The following is a 24773-nucleotide window of genomic DNA, read 5'->3' on the forward strand; positions in this document are numbered from 1 at the left end:
CTCCTCTTCTTTCCTCCTCTTCTTTCCTCCTCTTCTTTCCTCCTCTTCTTTCCTCCTCTTCTTTCCTCCTCTTCTTTCCTCCTCTTCTTTCCTCCTCTTCTTTCCTCCTCTTCTTTCCTCCTCTTCTTTCCTCCTCTTCTTTCCTCCTCTTCTTTCCTCCTCTTCTTTCCTCCTCTTCTTTCCTCCTCTTCTTTCCTCCTCTTCTTTCCTCCTCTTCTTTCCTCCTCTTCTTTCCTCCTCTTCTTTCCTCCTCTTCTTTCCTCCTCTTCTTTCCTCCTCTTCTTTCCTCCTCTTCTTTCCATACATTCACAGTGGTAAAGAACTGGCTGTGGTAAGAAAAGGGTAGACAAAACAAAGATGGAAGCAAAGAGGAAAACTATGCTTTTTTCCCCATTTTAAATAATGCTTTATCAGCTACTTCATTTAATAGTGCAGGCAAGCTAATAGGAAAGCCGACTGAAAATGAAAAATAGCATAACAGTTGAAATTGTTCATTTATTTGAACCTGAAGACTTTAAATGCACATGTAAAACATCAGAAGAAATGATGAAAAATATTTTTCCTAAGTGCTTTTAAAGTATAATAATCCGAAATAGATATTTTAATCTAAAGAGAGAAAGGCATAAAATAAAAGCGTGCTTTTTAAAAAGGCAGTGTATTACTTTAACATTATAATTGAATTCCATATTTAATTGTAATCCGAGAAGAGAAAATGATAGGAAATTGACCTCAACGCAGAAGGAACTTCGTGGAGTGAAGCTCTGTGGCCTCTTTTTCTATGACTTATAAAGGACATTCTCTTTGTTTCTTTTTTTGATTTTTACTTCTTCTGTGAAAGGGTAAAATGTTTGACAGGAAAAATTACTAAAAATCTTTCTCACAGAAAAACTTCTACAGCTTTTGGAATAAAACCTCTAAGCTTCCACTTGCCTATGAGTATTTAGAAGCATATTAAATTTTGTTGTGAAAGAATTGCTACAGATGTTTAGTTCTGAGTTCTCTGATAGCTGTAGATAAATTAAACTTTTAAGAGAATAGTAGCTAGGTCTACTGAGAAGCTAAATATCTAGGTATAAATACGTCTGTATGTATGTATATGAAAGCTACATTAGTCTGAAAGCCTGTTCTCCCTTTCTGTGTATAAAAAGAGTTTCACTGTCTGCTTTAGCATTGGTTATTTCACAGAGTACTTTTAGATGCTCTATACTATTTTAACTACCCATTAGCACTTACACATTGAGTCATGTGATAGTTTTGTATAAAAATCTACAGAAATATGAGATGTTTTATGTATAAACAAATGAGAATGGGGAGAAAACACAATTTGAAGTAGAAATAGCACATATTAAAATACAACCAGAAATTACTGAAAGTAAACTGTAAAGCAAGAATGGCAAATATATTTTCTAAGAGCATTTATTGAAAGTCTGTTGAAAATTCAGCCTGAAAAATATCTGTGAAATTCTGTTCCTTCTTATTATTTCAGTAAATACAGTCTGTGCAGATTGTTTGCAGTACAGCTTACCTGATCGGATAGCACATATTTTCTGTCGACTTCAATAGTTTGATTTTTGTCCAGAAAGAATATTCTGCAGGAAGCATCACATATAGTTAAGGTAGATATTAGGGTAGCCCGAATAGGGGCTATAGTATGGATAGAGGTGCTTTCAAAATAAGAACCTGCATATGCTGATGACTATACATGAGGAGCAATCTGAGGGCAAAGAATACCAAGAATAAGCAGTATAAATTTGAATTAAAATTGACTTAAATGAACTTATTAAATATTTAAAACCATGTAAGTCATGAATCAATACAAAGAAGTTTAGAGCTTCATTGGAGTGGAATAATACATATATGAAGGTCGAAGTCATATTAGTGCTGTTATTACCACGTCATATATGGTAGTGGTGAACTGGAAAAATCTGCTGGGGCTTGTTCTGGTTATTTTTAAGAATAATTTCAGAGATAGAGCTGTTTATTTATCAGTTAAGAGCCATGATAAGATTATGTATTTTATGTAAAGTAATTTTCTTCTTTATCTTTGTAGATGTTGATGAATGCCAAGCTATCCCAGGAGTCTGCCAAGGAGGAAATTGTGTTAATACAGTTGGTTCTTACGAGTGCAAGTGTCCTGCTGGTCACAAACAGAATGAAGCAACTCAGAAATGTGATGGTGAGTGAACATTATTAGAGCACTTATACAAAATAAAAAAAAGCATCAGTCAGTAGTAGTTTAGAGTCATCATTAAAGCTCTTTGGTAGTGAAAGAAAAAATTCTGAACAGTTGCAATGTCTGGATAGCCATAACAACATTGTTCTATACTTTATGTTTCTTCATGTTCATCATCTGTTTCTGTTTTGTTGTCCATACTTTGTTTTAGAGATTTTTCAGTCTGACTTGTCCGATTGGGTAAAGATAGTATTTATCCGATTTTTAAATTTAAAAGCATAGATAAAGTGAATCTGCAGACAGTATGTTACAGTAATTGGGCTATTTGGATTTTGTTTTTTCAAAAATGTCCAAAATATTCTAATATGGATAGATAGAGTCAGCTTATTGACTGAAGTATGAAAAGCAAATATGGCTGATTTGGTAACAGGTTTAAGCAACTACTCCTACATGCAATTTGTGTTGAAGAGGAGCTTAAGTTAATAAGTACATAGCAAATGTCCTTTCTGAGATACAGGCAGGGGTTTGTGCTTCATTTTACAGATTAAATTGAGGCTGAAACACTTCAAATAGGGCAAGTTTTGATTTAACTAACAGCAGAAATCCTATGTAGTTTAAAGCAATGTAATAGAAAAACGGTAAGTACTTGTGGTTTTGATGAAGACTACGCTGTGGTAATTTGAGCTGTTCATCTGAGAGATACTGCAGTAGTTTGTATAAGTTAGATATTTATGGCAATGAAATTTGCCAGAACTACCTATTACCTTCTGATGTACATCATTGTTTCATGATTTGAGTCAACTTGCCACACCTTCAAAAGAAACTAAAACTGTGGAAGTTTATCCAAACCAGTCAGTGAAGATCCCTTCATATTTAAATTACATGGATAAGAAGACTGCTTGTTCAGGGTTTTTGGCTTGTGATTAAGCAGCAATTTAAATATGCTACCAAATTGTATTATAGTTGGATTCAGTTTCAAACAAACATGTGGCTTGTAGGTTATTTCTGAAGTTGTCTCAGAATTTTCTTTAGTTTTGCATACAGTGCAGACTTTTGTCATGTTTTAGGGGAAATGCGTGTAGGTCCTCTTCTAAATACTCTTGTTTACAAAGCTTTTTACAGAAAATAGAGCTGCTGTCATAGAAATAGAGCTGTGAAGGCTTTTCTTATTACAGCTGAAGAGAAATAGAAGCAGCTTGTGTGCATGCCTGGGCACATGTATTTGTACATGAGTATGCTGATCGATGTCAAGCATATGCACAAAGGTTGAGGGCACTGCAACCAGGGTACACAGGTACAAGAGGGATGCATCAGGGTATATGCAGGTCAATTTGAACCATATTAGAAGTCAGGGAATACCAGGAACCTTTCTGAGACTGGGAGAGAGAATCTTTCCTGCTGTGAAGACCTATGTAGAGCAGTAGAACGATATGACCCCATGTCCAGAACCTTCTGTACAGTCTAGGGAGAAACCAGAAGGCACCAGGTAGGAGGAGGAATTCTCCAAAAGATGCCTAAAATGTGAAGCTGTAATTAGACCCATTTCCATTGGTAGAATTAAATCCAGGACATCCTACCAACCTGGTGCTAAATGACAACCTGTTAGGAAAAGGGCTAGGAATAGAACAGACAGCACATCTTAGAAAAATCTTTAATTTTTCTGAGGCAGACAGAATGGGAATGGAATCATAGGCGAGATGTAACAGGATTTTTCTTGCCAGGGAACAGAACAATAATAAAGACCTGGGTAGGATACAAGAGATTTGTAGGCCTTCCCTGAGGCATCAGCATACAGGAAGGAGAACTGTAATTAGAGAAAAAGGAAGACAGAAGGGGACTTTGTTTTCCCCTCACAATCTCTCCTTTGGGATTGCATGTGTTGGGAAAAGCAGAAAGGAGGTAACTGAGAGTCTCAGCTGCTGCTGCTGGTTCAAGAAAAGAACATCATAGTTATGAGCCTGTGACTCTTGGCTTGGTTTCTTTCTCCTCTTCATCTGTGTGGAAAGAAGTCGGAGGACCGAGCATCCCTCTCCGTCCTTCTCTAACTGCTAAAACCTCAGTTGCTGTTCGGTTGCTTGCACCTGGGTTACTGACTCTAATTCACAACTTCCTTTTTGTTTCCTTGTTGAGTGGTATTGGCAGAGGTAGCAGCTACCATTTCTGTGTCTGCATATCACTTGCCATCCATGATATGTTTAACTCCAGCAGAACTGATGAAGCTTGCAGTACAGAAAGCAAGAGAGGCCCCAAACTGTGATTACCACTCTTCTGTGGTAATTGGAAACCAGGTGAGGGGAAAGGATAAGAACCACTGCTTTTGAGAAATTGTTGCCTGCTATTCCTCTGAAGGGTTCCTTCGGTGCCATCGGTTCGTAGATGCTCTGTATTGTCTTGCTCCTGCTTTGTGTGATCAGGGCAGGGTGGCTTTAAAAGCTGTTGCGTATCAGCATACGAAAATTCTGTCAAGGCTGGAGCTGAGCTAGAGCAGCTTGTCATGGTAAATTCTCTTTCTTTTCAAGGTGAATTGTCAAAAGTTTCACAATGGTTTTCTTTTAAGTCAATGTTTTCATTGCTCAGGATGTTGTAGAATGTATTTAGAGGAAACGTTACTAGTAGCTGAATCAGAGCACAAAATAGTAATAATCCAACACTTGTTTCTATGTACTTTTTCTCTGATAATGGGTTCTAATTATTTGGAAAGGTAAACTGAAAATTATTTTTAACCACTATGTATGACTTAGTTTATGGCTTTAAAGATTTATAACAATATGTCTGCACAGGCACTGCATACTAGTTCAGACAGGGTGCTGTACAGATATGCAACTTACAGACCAGAACTAAGTTGCATCCCACTAGCTCAAAGCACAGGCCTAGTGAACTTAGGGGTTCCCTTAAATGTGGCATGTGTCTTACATAATTCATTTAGTAAGTATCTTAATACTATCATTAGCTCCTAAGCAATTCACTTCTGTAACAGTGGCTACACAGCATTTAGCAAGTGAATAAACATTCACTGCTTGATATTTTCTTTGTATAACTGGCTATTTTTAACCATAATTTTTGTGTTATATGGGATATGCAACTACAAATCCTGTTACTGTGGTTTTGAAAAATTCTGGCGGTACAGTTTATCTTTCTACAATTCTTAGTACAATTCTAGCCTGCGTTTGATGAATATCAGAACATAAACTCCACAAAACTCAGATATATTTACTTTTAATCATACCACCAAAGGTATTCTAATGTAAGGGAAAACAAATATTGAATATTTTCTAAAGTGCAACTGTGATGTCTCATTCAAAGAGAGGATTTGAAGTTATTAGAACAAACTCTTCATTTCAAAGTGGAAGCAAAGACAGCTGTAATTGCTAAACAAATTTGTAGTGTATTTGATTGTATTGGCAATGTATACCTTAGATATGTATGTTTTGTTGTTATTACTTATCTTGGCTCCATGTTTTCAATTGCAGCGCTTTTCATTGGAAGGCTTTTGTTCAAACTGGAATTCTTTGAATTGCAGTTGTTAATTTTAGCAATGTTCTCTCAGTTTCAGGATGTTTAGAACTTCTTAGAGTATTAATTTTAAGTGATTCTACAGAGTACCTTTTACCTTTTGTGATGAATACTTACTTGTCATGGTTCATTAGAGGTGGACTTACTTTTTTGAGTCTCTTAATCATGGTACATGCATTTTTATTCCATGAAACTTGTACAACAGGAGAAAGGCAATAGAGTTTTTACCCAAAGCAAGCGCTGTGGTGTTAGTTCTAAAACATCTATATATTTCTAATATGATAAAGTGAGCATCAGAGCAATGACAGCACAGATGTCTATTACGATGTTCTGCTTGTTCTCAAATCAGTAAATTAAATGCCTGTTCAGATGATGTCTGTAATCAGCCTATGGCTGTGCTCGTGTTTTTTTGATGTTAACCCTAGAAGAGCTCCATAGGAAGGAGATATGTTGCCTCCTCCTTCCAGGCAGGGATGGAGTTAAATACACCAAATAGATGTATTGATGGAGGTCCAAAAAATGTAGGTCTTCCATGATGCTTGTCAGATCCAGACACTGTTCTAAAGTGGTAACTCTAATATGGTATGTCAGCTGGATCTTAAATACATTGTGCTAAAAAAACCATCAGCAAAATAAATCAGTATTAGAATAATACAGGCAAATATTGAATATATTCCAAAGTGGGCAAGTCTTCAACAAGATTTATTGGTCTGAAAAATTCATTTCCTTCTTATTTTCTGTTGATCTACCTGGTGGAGAGAGTGAATGCTTCTCTTAATCTGCCAAGGTGTCCTCCCAAGGACCAAACCCTCCTCCCAAGGAGAGTTTCAGAGTTTAGAAATAGAGTAGGAAGTAAAAACTGCCATTACCTTAGGTGTAACTAAACCAGAGTCTACAAACACCCATTTTCTTCATCCTAACTCAAAAACCAGAACACAAATTCATCTCCCTTCATTTGCAGATAGAATATTACGATAAAACTCTGACATCATTGGAATAGATGAGATGTGGAGATGACTGGCATATATGGCCAGAGTTCTGTGATGGACTGGTGGTCTTTTAGCAAAGACAGGCAGAGAAGAGGAGGAGGGGTTTGCCTTTTACACAAAAGAGCAGGTTGAATGCAGAGTTCTACAAAACAGGCTCGAGGCTGATCAACAGCTTGTGAGTCAGGATCAGAGAGATGGCAAAAAAAGGGTAATGTTTCAGTGAGAGTTTGCTATAGACCACCTGATCAGGATGAGAAAGCAGATGAACCTTAAGCAATTTAGATCACAGTTGTTTGTTTTTATGGGAGACCAACCTCCCTGAAGTCTGCTGGAATGACAGCATAGTGGGACATGAGCAGTCAAGAGTTTTTTTGGATGGTATTGGGGCCAACTTCTTGATGCAGATACTAGATGGCTCTAGCAGAGATGACAGTCTCCTGGAGCTGCTACTCAACAAACGAGAAAGAACTGGTTGAAGATGTGGTATGGCAGCCTTGACTGTAGTGACCATGAAATAATGGAGTTCAAGTTCCTGAGGAAAGTGAGGAAGGAGAGTATCAGAGTGAAGATTCAGGACTTTGGGAGAGCAGACCTTGACATATTCTGGGAACTGGTAGTTGGGATTCTGTGGGAAGCAGCTCTGAAGAGAGTTGGTAGTTCTTTAAGAATAACCTCCTCCTAGCACAAGGGTGGTCCATCCCAACACTCATGAAAATGAGGAGACTTACCAGGAGATCAGTCTGGCTAAAGAGGGAACTCATGACTGAACTCCAATGCAGAAATGTGTATTGGAGGGGGAAACTACAGACTACTAAGGAGGAAATTGGAAACACGCAGGGATGATGTTAGAAAAGCCAAAGCTCAACTAGATTTGAAGCTGGTAAGGAACAACAAGAGTATCAAGAACAGCTACTCCTACTGCCTTAGCAGTAATAAGAGTGAAAAAGGAAAATGTGGGCCCGCTGCTGAATGGGGTGGATGATTTAGTGGCAGTGGATGCAGATAAGACTTGGGGTATTCATTGCTTTCTTTGCCTCAGTCTTCACTGATAATCTTCCATGCCTTTTTGCCTATAGACAGGGTTCAAGGAGGAGAGGAACTACCAGTAGTAGCTGAGGATGGAGTCAGAGATCTTATGTGAGAAGTTGACCCATAGAAGTCACAAGCTGCATCTGAGGGTGCTGAGAGCACTCTCTGAAATCATTGTGAGGCTGCTCTCTATCACCTTTGAAAGGTCATGAAGGTAGTAGCTGGAGAAAGGCAAACACTGAATCCTTTCTCGGAAAGTGCGGGAAGGATGATCTGGGGACCATTAAACTTTTTAGGCCCGCTTAAAGTCCCTGAGAAAATCATGGAGCAGGTCCCCCAGGAAGCCATTTTTGGTCAGGTGAAGAAAAAGAAAGAGGTGACTAGGAGTAGCCAGCATGATTCTATCACAGGTAAATCCAACAGCCTGGTTGCCTTCTATGATGAAACCTAATTGCCTTCTATGGTGAAATGTCATCCACCTTGACTTTATAAAGGCTTTAAACGTGGTCTCCCACAGCATCCTTGTATGTGAGCTGGATTGTTAGAGTCTAGATGTGTGGACTGCTAGAAGGATGAAAAACGGTCTGGATTGTCTGGCTCAAAGGATAGTGATTAAAGGTTTGTATTCTTCCTAGAGGTTGCTAGTGGAGTTTCTCAAGGGTCTGTTCCTGGATCTAGCCTGTTTTAACACATTTATTAGTGTCTTGGAGGAGGAGGTAGAATTGCCCTTACATCAGTTTTGCCAATGACACCAAACTGTGTGTGTGGTGAGGGGGAACAGTGAATGTGCTCTTGGGCAGGGCTGCTGTCGAGAGGAACCTAGGCAGGCTGGAGAAATGGGATGACAGGAACCTCAGGGAGTTCAACTGGACAAACACCAGGTCCCACATCTGGGACAGTGTGACTTTCTGCAGTGGGAGGCTAGGCTGGGGAAAACGATTATTCCCCTTTGCTCAGCACTCATTTGACCACATCTGGAATGCAGTATCAAGCTTGGGGCCCCCAGTAGGAGGAAGATATTGATAAATTAAAGCAAATTCAGTGCAGAGCCACCAAAATGGTCAGTGGGCTGGGGCACTTGCCCTCTGAGGAGAGGTTGAACAGGTTCGTTCAGTTGAGCAAAGCGATGGCTGGGTGTGGGGGGGAGGTCCTAACAGCAGCTTTCCCAAGGAGATGATCAAGAAGATGGAGCCAGGCTCTTCTCAGTGGTGCACGGTAGGAGGAAGGAGAAACAAGGGGCATAAGTTGAAACCAGAAAGTTTTTGACCGGATAAAGGGAAAAAATGCAGTATATTGATAATTAAGCACTGGAATTGGTCACCCGGAAAGACTATAAGGGTATTCAAGACCTGAACAGAGAAAGCCATAAGCAACTTGATCTGAATTGAGTATTGTCCCTGCTTTGAGCAGGATCTTTGGCTTGGAGGACTTCCTGAGCTCCCTTCCAAACTTTCTGGTTTTGTGTTTTAATTGTTGTTTTTTTTTTCTTTTTTTTTTTTTTGATACTGCACTTGAGAATAGAATTCACTTTAGACACCTAATTAGTGTCAGCTGAATTGTCCAAGGTAGGTTGTATGCTAATGCTTGAGGTTTTGTTTTTAATTAAAGATATGTATTATTTTTCTTTCTTTTTGCGTGATATGTATAATAGAAATGAAAATAAACTTAACCACTGAGTTCAGCCTTTGAGGACTATATCTAGTAGTAAACTTCTGGATTGATTCAGATAAGATCCAAACTGTAAGGACAACCATATTGTACTCTTCTCCCGGCAAAGTTAGGAAACTAAAAGAAAATTAATATGTTCATAGAAAATAATACTTCAAAAGTTCTCTGTTCAAAATACATTTAAAGTAACTTTTTTCCAAAAGAGAATAAATTAAAACCATCCATTCTGAACATAAAAAGCATTTTAAAACAAATTAGGTAATTTTTATTTGTTTAATCCTTTAAAAATACAAAATTGGTGTCTTTTTGCTTACTTTTTTAATTGATGTTTTAGAGAGGCAGATTTTCAGCCTGGTTTGGTGTGTGTGGCTGGATGTTGGCGTATTATTAGTTACTCTGGATGGCTCTGTATACAAGTAATTGCAGGTGTTTATATTGGCTGGTTGTGGATCAGAATTTTGTACACGTTACATGTCTGCCTGGCATCAGCATTCTGTTTGAGTGCCAGGAGAACTTACTCAAAGAATATGTCTCCTTCTAGAAAGAGTAATTAAAGTATTCTTTGCATTCTCCTTTCTTAACTCATCTGAAGCTCTACTTAACTGTTAAAAATGATATTTAACAGTTCTCTCTGAGAGCACCCACAGGGAAAGGCAAATATCTCTTTAACGTGTATCTGGTTAAAGCTTTGTGATGCTTAAAGGACATGGTAGAAGTGAATCATTCGCAGTCAGAACCATTTGCTGTTATTTCATATTTGGGTAATCAATGGTGTCTGATTTCCTGCTTGGCTGGCATCTTACTGCAGAACAGGTCATGTGCCTTGGCTTTATTCCATGTAAGCCTCTGCCATTTTACTCTCTTGCAGAAGTTTGATACTAATTAGTCCCAGGGCACAACTTCCCCACCGAGGTCTATGTAGAAAGAAAAAAAGAAGAGAAAAAAAAGAACACTGTATCCAGGTTGTACTATTTTTTACATAACACTAGAGAAACTGTTACTTTTCCCTTTCCCAATGCTTCACAGCCAAGATGGTAATGCCAAGATAATACCATGAAAATACCAGGGTAATGCCATGCTTAGATATTTCCAAGAAAGCTGCAGCAGAAAGTAAAAGCCAAGCCATAGTTCTATTTGGTCTTCCCTTTTTTTAAAAAAAAAAGAAAGGCTTTGATAGTTCATAATCTGTCAATGTGAGATTTATAGGATAAAACAAGACCTAGTTCTTCAGAAGATTACACTTTAAATTGAGTGAGTGAAGTTACGGGTTTTGTGTATGTGGACTGGGCCTTTGGGAAAGATACAAAGAATTGGTCTGCTATGAGTTAGAACCTGTGTACACGAAACTGATTTAATAGAAACTTCGTTGTTTTAATGGTGATTTTGATGTAAAATACTATACAGAACTGATTGTGCTACCGAGTATTCTGCCCACTCCTTTCCCTTCCTTAAGTATGGAAAACAAGATCAAATTCAATTTGCTGGTTACAAAGGACAAAATCCAAGCTGGAGTCAGTTACCAGGCAAGGCTCCAGTTTTCAGAGGGAGAGATTGGAATCTTGCATTGACTCTGTAGGCCTTTTTTATTTAACAGTAAGTCTTCTACTTAATAGGGAGGGATTTCAGATTCCCTGCTATAACCTTAAACATCCAGATGTACTTTTGTGGGTTAGATTTTTTCTCTTACTTTTTTTTTCTCCTGGAAACAATAACTAGAATAAGTAGGAGTGTTCGTGTCATGCTTTTTGTGCCATAATGGATATTGTTAGAACTGTGCCAAGCAGTAAATAATTTTTGTTTTGCTAGACTATTTGCTTGCATTATATTCCCATTTTTCAGTAGAGATCAGTAAAAAGAGATGTATTCTGTTTATCAGATAAATTTTGAGCCTCAGATTACAGTTTACTGACACTAGAATGACAGAAATCAATTTTACATCAGTTAAAAGTATTTAAAGGATTTCCAAAGCATGTGAGACCAACTTGTGTGTGCAAATACGTGTATATGCCCTCATAGGTAGAAATGTCAATAGATAGCTACTTGGGAAAATATGACCTTGAAATCTAATCCACTTCAGGATTAATTACGATTGACATTACTGCTTTTGCTACTGACATTATTGACATTACTGCTTTTATTTATAAGCTTTTTTATATTACTGATTTATAAACTTTCCCCAGTATTAAGGACAAGTCTTTCCACTACTGGGCAAGTCAGGGAAGGATCCAAGGAACAGACACAGAATGAAAGATTTTGGAAAAGACTATGACTAGGCTTGTACTAGATTCCAGATCACCCAAGCATTAGACTGATATCTTAATTAGCAAAAATACCCCTTTCTCTCCCTTTTTGTCCTAGGAGTTTTCATCTACAATATATTGAGTTCTCCTTTTTAGGAATGGAATACTGCCTATTTTTAGTATGTTGCCTTCCAATATTAATGGAACTTATGTGTGTGCATTGCTCAGAGAATTACATAGAGAAACAGAGATGAGAAATAGGCTTTCCACTGTGCTTGTCTGGTTTACATGTGAGATGGTCTGTTGCTTGTTTGCACCTCAGAGATTTAATAAAAGTGCCCTAATTATTCCTCTCAAATTGAAAATATGCCATGCTCCTTGACTAATTAGGTATAGATACCCTTTGTAGTGCAAGGCACTCTAGGAGCTAGGATCCCTCGCGCTCTCTCCCACAGAGGTGTTGGCGCTGTGCTGTTGACACCAGAGCTCTCAGTCTCTATGACACAGGATCTTTATTTGTTATCAAAATGCAAGGAAGCTTTTTAAAAAAATACCATTCTATTTCTGGTTTTCCTCCTTTCACAACATTTAATTATACTGTGTAAGTATAATTCAGATTCTATACTACATGGTGTAAGTATAGACTGAGAACATTTTCAAGGAACACTTTTTTGCAATTCAGAAGTTGAGACCCCCTTTTCTGGTAGTTTTAATTTAGTTATTCATAAAATCTTGCTTACTGTTGCAGTAAAAATAATGAATTCTCACTGACAAATAGCCAGACTAGGTTTTTTGGCAGACAGCTCATCTCTTAATACTCACACCTGCAAAATTTATTCCATACATTTAAAATTAGTTTGCACACTGAATGTGACCAGGTTTCCCATCTTAAGCGTGGCATCGGATCTTTGGAGCATTTTCCCCAAGACTGTTAATTTGCCTATTTTGGAGGGGGAAGGAGAGGAAGTTGAGTAATTTTTTTGATCAGCTGTCCTAAAAATAGCTCTTCCTGAGGTAAAGTCTCAGAAATTCCAGTCAGAGTTGACAAAGATCTTGTTAAAAGAATTGCATATGCAATGAATCAGAAAAGGGGAAAGAGACAGAGGTTTAGCTCAAAAAAAAAAGGAAAAAAGAAAAAGAAAAAATCCACCAACTTGATGTTGCTCCAGCAAATAGGAATGTTATTCTTTCACGAGGGTTCTCCATATTAACTGGTTACAAAAACGCGATCCTCATCGGGAGAAGACTGTGGAATCAGTCTTCTAGTCTAAGGAGCCGAGACTTCAGGAAGGTGCTTCCTCTGTTTCCAGCTCCCTGCCGTTCTTGGACAGTACTTGCAGGAGAGAGCCCCAGACTGCCTTCAACTTCTGCGCCTGTAGCCAGATGAGAGGGCTGACCTATGGCTCTGCAGCTCTGCAGAAGTGGCTAACTGCTTCCTTCCTACGTCTTTCACTTGCCAGTGCTACAACTCCAGCTACTCATTACCTAAGTGGGCTTTGTACTCTATAACCAACTAGTTTGAGTTTCAGTTTCCTGTAATAGAAGACCAAGCGTTCTGCTCATGTGTCTGTGCCAGAGTGAAAATGAATGAGAAACAGTTTTTAAGAGCCCACTGTTTTGAGTAGTCAGATTTTCATAGATATATTTTTTCTTGGTTTTGCTATTTGTTTTCTTCTGTATAAGAATTGCTGTTGCATGTCAATTATAAAAAACAAAACAAATGCTATTAAAACTGCAAGATTAAGATCCAGTCTCTGGTGAGGTAAATGAGTGAAACAAGCTTTAAAAATATGATTAGTTGCTAGCACAGAAATTCTTGCATTTAATTTGCTCAAGTATCACTAGTGGCAGCTGCTACCACCTTTGTGCCATCTCTTTCATTCAGACAGTATTTCTGTGGTGGTTGATAACTTTGTCAAAGTTTGGGTGCCTCTGAACTTTAGAGTTGCTCTTGAATATATATTTGGAATCACTACAGTAGTAAGGAAGACGAATAGTGTAGTACTTTCTTGAGATGGAAGGTATACTTCAAGAGATGGAAGAATAAGGGAGTATTTTTGCATGAGCTTCCAGTGACTTTGCCAACATGAAGGTGTTGCTTTCCAGAAAAAGTAAGCTGTTCCTACAGAATCCTCCTTTAGTCTAATTTTCTTGCCTTTCTGACACGTTGTTTCAGACTGTGTGTGTATGTGTGCGTGTGTGTACAAAAGATGATGCTCTTGTTTAAAAGAGTTTTAGCTTGTGAAAAATATGCACTGCTTGAAAGATCTCAACAAGGCATGCACCAGGTTCTGGTTCTGTTTTGATTTACACACATGGTTTCATTTCATGGGATTAAATTAGATGGTAAGCAGTTCACCACATTATATATATTGTCTTTAATATAGTAAATTAATGCAAGATTTCAGAGATTTCCTGGGGGATTATTTGGTTTTGATTTATACTATCATTTGGAATTCTGGAATCTCTGCTGCAGTTAGCTATGAGGTCTTATTGTGAAAGCATTATTTGTTTTAATTTACCAAAAATGACCCTTTGTTTTGTACATGCTTAAAAAGTACAGATCTCTAAAATGTGCGCAATAATTATTACCATTTCTTAACTATTTTAATGTAAAATTCTGAACTTCTTGAGTCCTCCAAAATGCTTAAACAGTCTCATTAAAAAGTAATTTTTCACTTCCTCTGATTGCTCTTCAGAATGTAAAACAAACAACGAAAGTCACAAAGTACTTAAATGTATAAAGTACTTGCATAGTTTGAAGCAGTTATATGTAAGACAAACGGTCTTTGCTACAGTGACACTCAAAATTATATGACAGTTTTCAATTTTTTTTTAGTATGTGCTCTATTCATACATTTGCTTTAATAACAAAATGTACTTTTCCACACAAAGTGGCATTGCGCAAAACCTAGTTATCCTTTCCAGTACTTGAATGTCATCTGTAGATTCGTATCTAAAGCGAGTTCTTGTGTGGACCTTTCTACGGTGGGGAGTTACTTTTTAATATAGACCCTGTACACGCCAGATCTTTCTGGTGCCTCCTTTGTTTGGAGTTTTTGGTGTGGATAGTGTAGTGGGGGTGGAAGCACAGTATTCATCGTATAAAAGACTGCTAAGGAACAGCATAGACTAAATTTCCTCAGACTGTCATTCATCTCAAGAGATTTTCTGGAGTACCAGGGCCAAAGAAAGGCTAGGTCTTTGTAGAAGTGCAGTGAATGGTCTGTGAGATCCCAGGACTTCCTTATAGAGAATCTAAAGACCTTCTCAGTGTCATCACAAGAATATTTCTGACATATACTTTTTCTGGTGCTTCTCCTGCATTGTTTGCCGTGAGACAGATAATCTGGGTTCAAAATGCTGACTTTTTAAAAAATTTTTGTTTTGCAGCATGGAAGAGGCTTAAATTAATTTTGCACCCAGAAGCTTAGAAACAAATTGAGCAAAAACTGTATGTCTATGACTACCTTTGGGATTAAACCATACAAAACCTATGTTGTCATACATTCCAACTGGAAAACATAATTCATCTCAAACTAGTTGGAAAATAGGTCCATGCTTTTCTATATTTTCTTAAAGTTCCTGCCAGGTTAAACCCAGGCCACACTTCACATTTATTGAAAGTCGCTCAAAAAGCAAATGTACAGAAGTCACTTAAAAACAAATCAGGTTCCTAAAATGACTCTAAAAATCTTCAAATGTCTAAAGATTGTTAAAGCAGTAAAATGAAGTGGTTACTTAAAATAATTCCTTTTTTATGTATGATTATGACACTTATAACAATTCCCATTGGCATTTCTTCTATTCCAACTTGCTCCACTATGCTTCTCACTTTTAACTTTATAGTCAGACTGCCTCTTCCTGTTGCCTCTTATTGCCCCAGCACCTCCCAGTGATTCGAACGGGTACTGAGTGCCACTCCACCGTGTGCTCTCAGTTCTGTTGCTGGGTGCCCTAGCAGCCTCTTGTCACGTACATGAAGCTCATTCATGAACTTGATGATATCTTACTTTATATATATTTATATGCAAAATGGAGTGTTTAAATGAGACCCCCACTTTCAGTTACTGGAGGCATTTGAATGGATTAAAAATAACTGAAAAAAGTACTAATAAGACATTCAATCTGTACTTCTGAAGAGACTGACCAAAATAATCTCTACAGTTAGAATGTTACAAGAAGGCTAGAAAGCAGTTAGATCTGATGAGCAAAATTTTTGTGGTCACAGAAGCTCTGAGCAGATGCAGAGCTGTCATGCTTGGCTGCTGTACCATCTTCCTTCATTCAGCTCAAAAGCAGGATGGATATTTTGGTATCATATTGTAGCTGCTGCATGTTTCCTAGTGATCCTGCTCAGTATGTGTCATTCAGAGGAAGTCCCAGACTGCTCTAACATACTCTAGGACTTGGTGTAGTGTGCAGCTTGAACATGTAAGGAAAGCCTTTATTAGCTGGCAGACTAAATGACTTGCAAATGCTTCACTGACAGCAGCTTCCAAACAACTGCAATGCATTATTAAATCTGAGCTGAATGAAAAATTAATTTCAAAAAAACCTTCCCTCCTTATTTTTAAAGCAATATATGCAAATGTCTTATAATTATGCTATCTCTTTTCCTTTATTGGATAGATATTGATGAGTGCAGCATCATCCCAGGAATCTGTGAAGGTGGCGAGTGTTCCAACACTGTTGGAAGTTATTTCTGCATCTGCCCACGAGGATATGTCACATCCCCAGATGGCTCCCGCTGTATTGGTAAGAATTCCATCTAGTATCCATCTGAAAGCTCTCAAGATTAGTAGGGGAATTTTACAGGCAGCAGCAGAGCTTCTGTCCCAGTCTACCATTTCCCCAGGACTGTTGTGTTCTGATTCCCTGGCATCTATTCCTCAACTACTTACGATTCGTAACATCTTCCTCTGATGGTGATTGCTGCTGCAGAGACCTTTATCTGGCTTGCAGATGCCTACATGTAGACTGTACTGTAGCCTGTAAATTCCTGCCTTAGATGTGTTTTTCTTTTTTTTTTCCTTTTCTTTTTTTTCTTTTTTTGTAGAAAAGAAGCAATGAATATCTCTGTTGTATGGGCAAGCATAAGAAATGTTAATCACATTTGTTTTGCAAACCTGCATTTGATGAAATCGAAGACTAAGCTCACTTTGATTCTAAATGAGCAAATATCTTCCCTTTCTTATTTGGTATTTCAAGTTCCATCTTACATAGTTTAAATTAAAGACCAGTATTGGGTGTGTGTATAAGCTTAAAAGGCATTGAATAGAGTATACTGTGTTGCTGCTAATTTGGGTAGAATGGATAATATAACAAAGCATATACTAAATTTCAGTAGATTGCAGCTTCTACAAGACAGTTTATTTAAAACCAGTTTTTATCTTATAAAAAAACCTATGTGGTTATTTTAACATGTGGTAATGCATATTATGGATCTTTTCAATATGCTTCTCTTTTACAGCTGCATGTGTGATGGTATAAACCATACTGATGAGTTAATGTCCTTTATGATGCCCTAATAATAGTGGGTTTTGTAGCTCTCGTATGGTTCTTCTTATTTCAGATTTCTCAAAGCACTTTGTTCTCATGTTATAGAATGGAAAATCTGAATTATAAAGAACTAATATGATTTGCCAAAAACGTGATTTCACATTAATAATTTTTTGCACAGTGTAGTCAGTTTTTGTTACCCAGGTTCATTTTAGGAGTACCAAGTTGCAAATGTATTGCGTCTAGCCTCAGAGATACTGAGAACCTATTATTTCCAATATCTTCAAAATTTGTGGGGGCTTTGGCATGTTTTACAACACAGTTCCTAAAGTTAGCTCACAAAACCAACTGCACACAAATCACATGCCCTCATCTGCTTAGGGAGACCCTTGTGTCACACAGAATCCTTCTGTTAAATGAACATGTGTGTGAAAGTTCCTGTGCTCTCAAATGTTTACACTGTTGGAATAAAATCTGTTTGCATTACTTAGGAAAATAAGGCAGAATGAAATCCTTATTAATATGAATTACTTTCTTCCCAATTTAAGACAAATATTTGCTTTTAGTTAAAATACTGAGATACAATTAGTTATTATGATTAGTTTCATATCTTTCTAAATTTGCTGAGGTTTCTTTTCCCAGTCAGCACTCAGGAGTCTGGCGGTAAAAGATGTAGGATGCGCCCTTGGAGGAACTAGGAGATGATGAATACTGACATACTTATAAAGAAAAATTGCACCAATAAAAATTTGGTTGTACATTCAGTCTATTCTTAGCACATATATGGTTCCCATTGAAACTTATCAGAGCTGAAGATGTACTCAAAGGGAAATGCAAGTGGACTGAATTCTTTCTGGCATATTAAAATTCCACGTTCCTTCATTTAGTTGTGAAAATTACCAAGTAAACATACTGTCACTTAGAGTCTCTATGAATGATAGTTAGCCACTTGCAAGCGCTCAATAGAACTCATACCAATACTGAAAATATTCTGCTAGGATTAGACTTTTAAGGGAAGACTGGATGCCATTTCTTCAGTTGGATGCAGATACACCGAGGAAAAATGCATTAATGAAAAAATTACTGATGTTCGTGTTATGTTAAATGTCTCAATTTTTGTTACAGTAGGCTTTTTATGTATTTATATCTAGCTTCTATTTGTATTTATTTGTATCTTTTGTATCAGCCCTATTTCCCATTAGCTTGAGTGATCTTGAGATGTTACGTGTATTGCTAATACACTGAGGATATGGCCTGGGGGAAGCCGTTGATTTGTCTGCAGTACTCGAACAACTCAATTGCTTACATGTGCGGAAGGGAGATCAGTGTTTTTTGCCTCAGCTCTGTCCTAACAAGGTGACTTGAGTGGAAGAAGCCTTTAAAAGTGAGCATAGGTATTGCAGGGGGACCCCTGGCCCTGCCTTCCTGAAGTTTAAGATGTGTGCCTCACTGGCAAAGCCAACTACTGCTCCTTGGCCCGCTCAGCCCCTGCTCTTCAAGCATTTGTATTAAGCACTGTCACATCTCTCTAACCTAAGATTAGACAGTCAGAGCAATTTTTCAACTCTTGCTGGTTAAAAGTTTGCGATTGAATGAATAATCATTTAACTTGCTGAAATAAGCGGCTGGAAAGGAACTTTTTAGTGTCTCCTATGCCTTTCACAACGCACATTCTGGAGTGCTGTGCTCCTAGGTTTACATTCTAGAGCCCTTTTCAGTCAAATCTTTTGGCCTTTATTTTTCTTTTTCCTTTTTTAACTAAAAAAAAAAACTTCCTGTTTTCAGCTGAATTGTTCAAAAAATATCTTAGAGTTCTTAGAGTGAAGTGAGAGCTCATGGTCTCAAAAATATTAGTCCTTAAGATTTACATTTTTGACCTTAATGATTGTCTGTGTTGCTTATTTGGATTTAGATCATATTTCAGGGTTTCTTATCTTCTACCTCTTCTGTACTCTGTTGTTTTATTCTCTTATTAAACTTTGAAAAGACTTTGAAATTAATAGCTGATTTCTGTTGCCCTTACACATTTTTTTTCTTCAAATATTGTTAACTTCAGTGAAATGACTTACGGGAAAAGGTGCTCTTCAGAAAATCTGACTATTTTTTTCATAGAGAGTACGATGACATCAGCATGAGGCTACACTTGATATGAATTCCACTGGAATGAACTGCTTGATTTTATTTATTTTTTCATGTATACAATTGCCTGTATATATTTGTCTTTTATACTAAGTTGATTTTGTTAAGCTGTTCAGCTTTTTGAGGTGAATGAAGCAAAGGGGACTTGATACATTTTTTTCCAGGTGCCTAGTTCTGGGTACTTACTATAGCCATTCTGAGATATGGTTTTTAAGCTATAATATGAGCCAAAAATTATAAATAGATCAATTTGGTATCTTTTTTTTTTTTTTTTTTTTAAAAAGAGCAGAAGTTTATCATAGTATAACACTAGTGATCAACACAATTTCTTTTGAGTATTTTGTTTAGCCAACTGAAAATATATTAATTGTTTTATTGTAGTCACACTGAAACATGTACTTTCCACCTATTTTTGATCGCTCAATAGCAGAGTGGGCTATGGCATGCAATACTTAGTTGTTGATCATTTTTTAGTTTTTTTTAAATCGACTTAGCCTTGTTTTTGCACAAGCTGAATAATTCTTTGCTGATTCCAGTGATGCTATTAGCAGGTGCTATCCCCTATGATTAAGGATAGATATGAATTAGATTGCAGTATAGTTTTAGTGAAGAAGAATGGATAATTGCCCTAGGTCCTTGTCTCCCAGGTCTGGAGATTCCTTACTGAACAGTTTTTCTGAAGAAGGGGATTTTTGCTTTCCTCTAAGTACTAATCCACAAGGTCTGACATAGCTGTGCGTGGCATCTGAGGGATTTTTATTCCTTCCAGTGTTGCCACACTGGTCTTTTACCAGGCCGTTAAAGATAAAAATACATAGTCTATTCCACAAAGCAGATTATGAAGGGAATTAAGAGTTTGTCACGACTGGAAATAGATGAGTTTGACAGCTACATTCTGGATTAATGAAAGGTTAACGCCACTGAAAATACGTGATCGTGCAGTAAACCAAACATGGAGTGAGTTGGTGCTGATCAACTCACATAGTCGTTGGTGGTTTTTTAATACAGCTTTTTAAACATGTTGGTACTTAGGGGAAGTGAGTAAGGGAAAGACATACAGAGACTTCTTTTTACTGTTTTTGATTTTCTTTTTAAATTATTGTCCAGATCAGAGGGCAAGTACATGTTTCTCCAGCTTGGTAAATGGTCGCTGTGCACAGGAACTTCCTGGCAGGTTCACCAAAATGCAGTGCTGCTGTGAGTCTGGCCGGTGCTGGGCTGTTGGATCTGTTCCAGAGATGTGTCCTGTTAGAGGATCTGGTGAGTGCCTTGTTTTGTTCCGCTGCTTCTTGCTGCCCATTCAAGTTGGGGTAGAGGTCACTGGAATATTTTAAATGGCTTTAAAATGTAGGCTAAAGGGAAAAAGAAAGTCAAGAATTACATTATCATTCATACTAGTGTTTTTAATGCAAATGTTTCCATCTGTGAACCATTTTTTTCTAGTCCATTATTATTTGGGACTAGTTTCTTTAACCTCCTTTTGTTGACATTGGAAATAGTTCTTGGGAAATAGGGAAGATTTTGTGGTCAAGCTTGAAGAGGAAATGACTCTGAGGGTCCATAGTTCATTTCGATTTAAAGGAACAGCTGCTCTCTCCATAAAATTTCATGTTACTTTGAACTAGAAATGCATCAGTATTTCATTTATTCTTTCAACACTGTACTCACATAACAATATTCCACATCCCTGGTGAAATGTACTTTCAGTCTATCTATCCCAAGATCTCTGAGGGACCCGGGAGTTACAGTGCTTTTGGCTGTGCACCAACAAAAAGATTTCAGCAAATAACTAGGCGTAAATTATAATATTTCCTATTATTATGCTGAGCGCTCTTCCTTAAATAATACCTGTCACAATTCTGGAATCCCTGGAGTTTAAGAGTGGGAGAGGGAATATATAACATTAAAGAAATGAGAAGCCAGTACTGTGTTTTTGGAGTACAAAGATCTATATCTTCCTTATAAGCTGGCTTTGGTGAAGGCTTGATTTGCTTTATGCCTTTCTATGCTTTGTTGTTTACAGATGAATATCGCAGACTTTGCATAGATGGAGTTCCTGCTGGAGGTGGTTCCAGGGGTGGTGGGACTGGAGGAAATGGATTCCTTCCCGGTGGCAATGGAAACGGTTACGGCCCAGGGGGAGCAGGATTCATTCCCATCCCTGGTAGCAATGGTTTTTCCCCAGGTGTAGGGGGAGCCGGGGTAGGAACAGGTGGTCAGAGTCCCACTGGAAATGGCCCAATAATTACTGGACTAAGTAAGTATTCATGTTTTGAGATCTTTTTTCCCATTCTTCCTATTTTTTTCCTTTTTTTCTGTTCAGTTTCTACTCTGGAAATGATACAGTGTCCTTAACACATAAAAATATATTTAAAACATACACACTTTTAAGAAGGAGAGTTGATACTTTAGGAAGTTTGAGACCCCCTTTCCACTTTTATTCTTCTTCTTTTCAGCTGTAGAGTAGTTTCCTTGAACATTTAGCCACTTTCAGTGTCTCTTTTTATGAGTTAATTTCACTTAATAATCTCTGTTTAGTGATTTTCCCATGAAATTGTGCGCCTGCTGTGACCTCAGTCTTGCGTGACTGCTCTAAAAACTGACTGAAAGTCTGTAAAAGTTTCTAAGAAAGTCTGACTAAAAGTCTGTAATTCCCTTCGTTCAATAAAAGATATGTGTTCAGTTGATGTTTATGCAGTACAACAGCCAAGAATGTAGTATGTGTTTATTCTATGTACTTGTACACATAGGTTTTATTCTAATGTTCCGAATCTACAAGAGCTTAGACTATCAGGCAGATAATCAAAAGATTCAAGTCTAAGATTTTCCTTATTTTTTAGGATCATCCTCTTTCCTTCCTTCTGTTGTCAACAAAAAGCCAATCTACCTATTCATTTTCAATATAGGATCTTAATAGAGTAGTATCTTCTTGCTTCCCAGTGTATACCTAACGCTTACTTATAAGACCTGAGAAGTCTAACACAGAAGGCGTTGAAACTCCTGTGTGTGTGTGTGTCTGTGTGTACATGCACATTTTTACATAGGAGTGTGTGAGTATTTGTGTATATGTATCATATCTAAATATTTTAACTTGGAAAAGATTATTTATTTTTGGATTTAATACTTATTTTAAACCTTTACTGCGTTTAATTTTGTTTTCCCCTGAACCTTGCACAATTGTGTTGCCTCATGTTTTTCAGAGAACTCATCCGACTTCTCTTAAGTGAAATCTTACAATATAGTTTTTAGTTATATAGAGACAATATTGTCATGCCACCAATGAAGGTGGCATGATTAAAATGTTTTATTAATCCCCCTGCATGTGACACCTTTAAGTTTTGTGTTTAGCACAGTCTCCTAATGGTAAGATCTGTATATTGAACTATACGTTACCTTTATCTCAGTTTATCTACGGATAATATCCACATCACGCATTGGTTTCCTATTTCACCATGAACCTCTGAATTTTTGCTTGTGCTGTGCCTACTGGTCTGTCTTAGTCAGCACTAATAAAACTACAGATTTTGAAGTATTTTCAAAAAGCCAACAGCATTTAAAATAAGCTGTTTGCTTTTCTTCCAAGGGTAAAACTTACCCCTTCTGCAGAAATATTGTCTTGGCTCAAAGCCCAAGATGAATAATATTCAGAAGGATGTCTCACATGTACAACATGTGTTGTGTGTCTGCAGGATCAGAACCATTTTCAATAAAATGCGAGGAGTATTAAGACAGGTACACCAAAAATGATAAACTCATAAAACAGATTGCTTCAGTTTACATCCAGATGGTGGTCTATTCATGAGACCACTAATGATCTCACCAGACTATAAGTATAAATGGTAAACTATAATCAAGACTGTTCTGTCTCATGTTGTTTTGTTTTGTTTTGTTTCTGATAGCTACTTGCATTTGTTAGTTTACAGTAAAGTCAGTGGATGGTGCTTGGAAAAATGGTTGATTTCATGGATTTATTTATGCACTTGAGAACATACGTTTTGAAGCCTAATGTAATCTTCATATTTACTTCTATTTTAACATATGAGTATCTCTCATGTTCTGTTTTTTTTTTTTTTTTTTTTTTTTTTTGGCATTAGCAATACTCAATCAGACAATAGACATCTGTAAGCACCATCCCAATCTTTGTTTAAATGGACGCTGTATACCAACTATTTCCAGTTACCGATGTGAGTGCAACATGGGATATAAGCAGGATGCAAATGGGGATTGTATTGGTAAGTGCACATTTCTAAAACACTTTGTTCACTTTTTGAATACTAATATTCTTCAGTTTTATGGCTTTGATCCAAAAAAAACTGTGTGCCTATTATTCTTCGTCCATATATATTAATTCTAATAATACTGATCTTGTGAAGGAAAGTACAGGGATCATGATGAGATTACTTATATTGGAATAATGTAAGATCTTCCTAAAAGAGCTTTTCATATTTGTCTGCTGTCTAAAAAATCTTCACTCACAAATTTGGGTATTGAGTATTATTGTACTTGATGAGTATGGTCCATTTTTGTCTTTACCTTTAGTGAGTTAAATTCTGCTCTCCTTTACTCATACGTTATGCTTGCGTAAGTCCCTTGCTGTCAAAGGAATTAGTATCAAATTTATCCAGGATAACAAAGGACAGAATTTGTTTTACCTATTCATAAAGATCAATGACATTTAAAAGATGTCAGATCATTAATAGAATGTATTCACTTTTTCTTACATTTGTATTGCTTATTAAATACTGAACACTACCTTCTTATAACAAGAGCTGAATTTGGGATTCTGTGATTTTCTCCAGTTACTAATGACTTCGGTCTTATAGTGTCAAAGGGTCATCAGGGATTTCAGAGAAAAAACAGGATGTGGGAGTGTTTGTGTGGGAGTTGTATGGTGAAGAATTTTGTATGTAGGATATATTTTTGTAACCATCTAGGATCCTAAATAGAAAGCTCTGGTTTATTTGTGATTTAGCATTAGCCTACTGATTCTTCATAAGAGATTTGAGATCTATGAATGAAAAATATTATACAAAAGCTTATTAGCTATAGGCTTTTCTGGCTGAAAATGAACTTGTGTTCTAGCATGGCTGTGGATTAAGGAAAAGCACAGAAAGAAGGGAGGGCAGAAATTACAGCTAGCAGAGACCTTAAAAAAATCTTTTAATCCAAAGTGAGGCAACATACAGTATGTAACTCAGAATACAACAGCAGATTTTGAATTGCATGCAACAGAGCGGGTATCAGCCAGCACTAGAACCTCCATGAGTTGCAAATTCTTCTACCTCCTGCTGAATTACAAGTTTAGCATGAGGGCCTCCCTGGCTAGGTGTCCTGCCTTCTGCCAAGGTGAAATGTGACAACTGCTGCTAGTGCTTTTCTGTGGATGCCAGTGTTTATTACCACGTTTAACCTCTCTGTTTTCCTTTCTCAAATGAACTTGATACACCAACCCAAAAGTTAGCTCTCCCCTTCGCTAGTCCATTGAGCCACAGGGTGATCAGTTATACTTGCATCATTCCT

At 37.3% G+C, this 24773-nt stretch overlaps 1 protein-coding gene across 1 annotated transcript in view; it reads left to right on the plus strand.

Annotated features, from left to right (window-relative positions):
• The window catches only part of FBN2 (fibrillin 2), a 180226-nt gene that overhangs the window by 47153 nt on the left and 108300 nt on the right, over positions 1-24773 (plus strand). The window contains exons 7-11 of the mRNA XM_062599002.1: positions 2051-2176; positions 16245-16370; positions 20361-20513; positions 21277-21510; positions 23348-23485. Coding sequence (XP_062454986.1) covers positions 2051-2176; positions 16245-16370; positions 20361-20513; positions 21277-21510; positions 23348-23485 — 777 coding nt within the window. The remainder of the gene's footprint in view (positions 1-2050; positions 2177-16244; positions 16371-20360; positions 20514-21276; positions 21511-23347; positions 23486-24773) is intronic.

This window comes from Rhea pennata, chromosome Z (genome assembly GCF_028389875.1).
Source record: "Rhea pennata isolate bPtePen1 chromosome Z, bPtePen1.pri, whole genome shotgun sequence".
NCBI classification, from domain to species: Eukaryota; Metazoa; Chordata; class Aves; order Rheiformes; family Rheidae; genus Rhea; species Rhea pennata.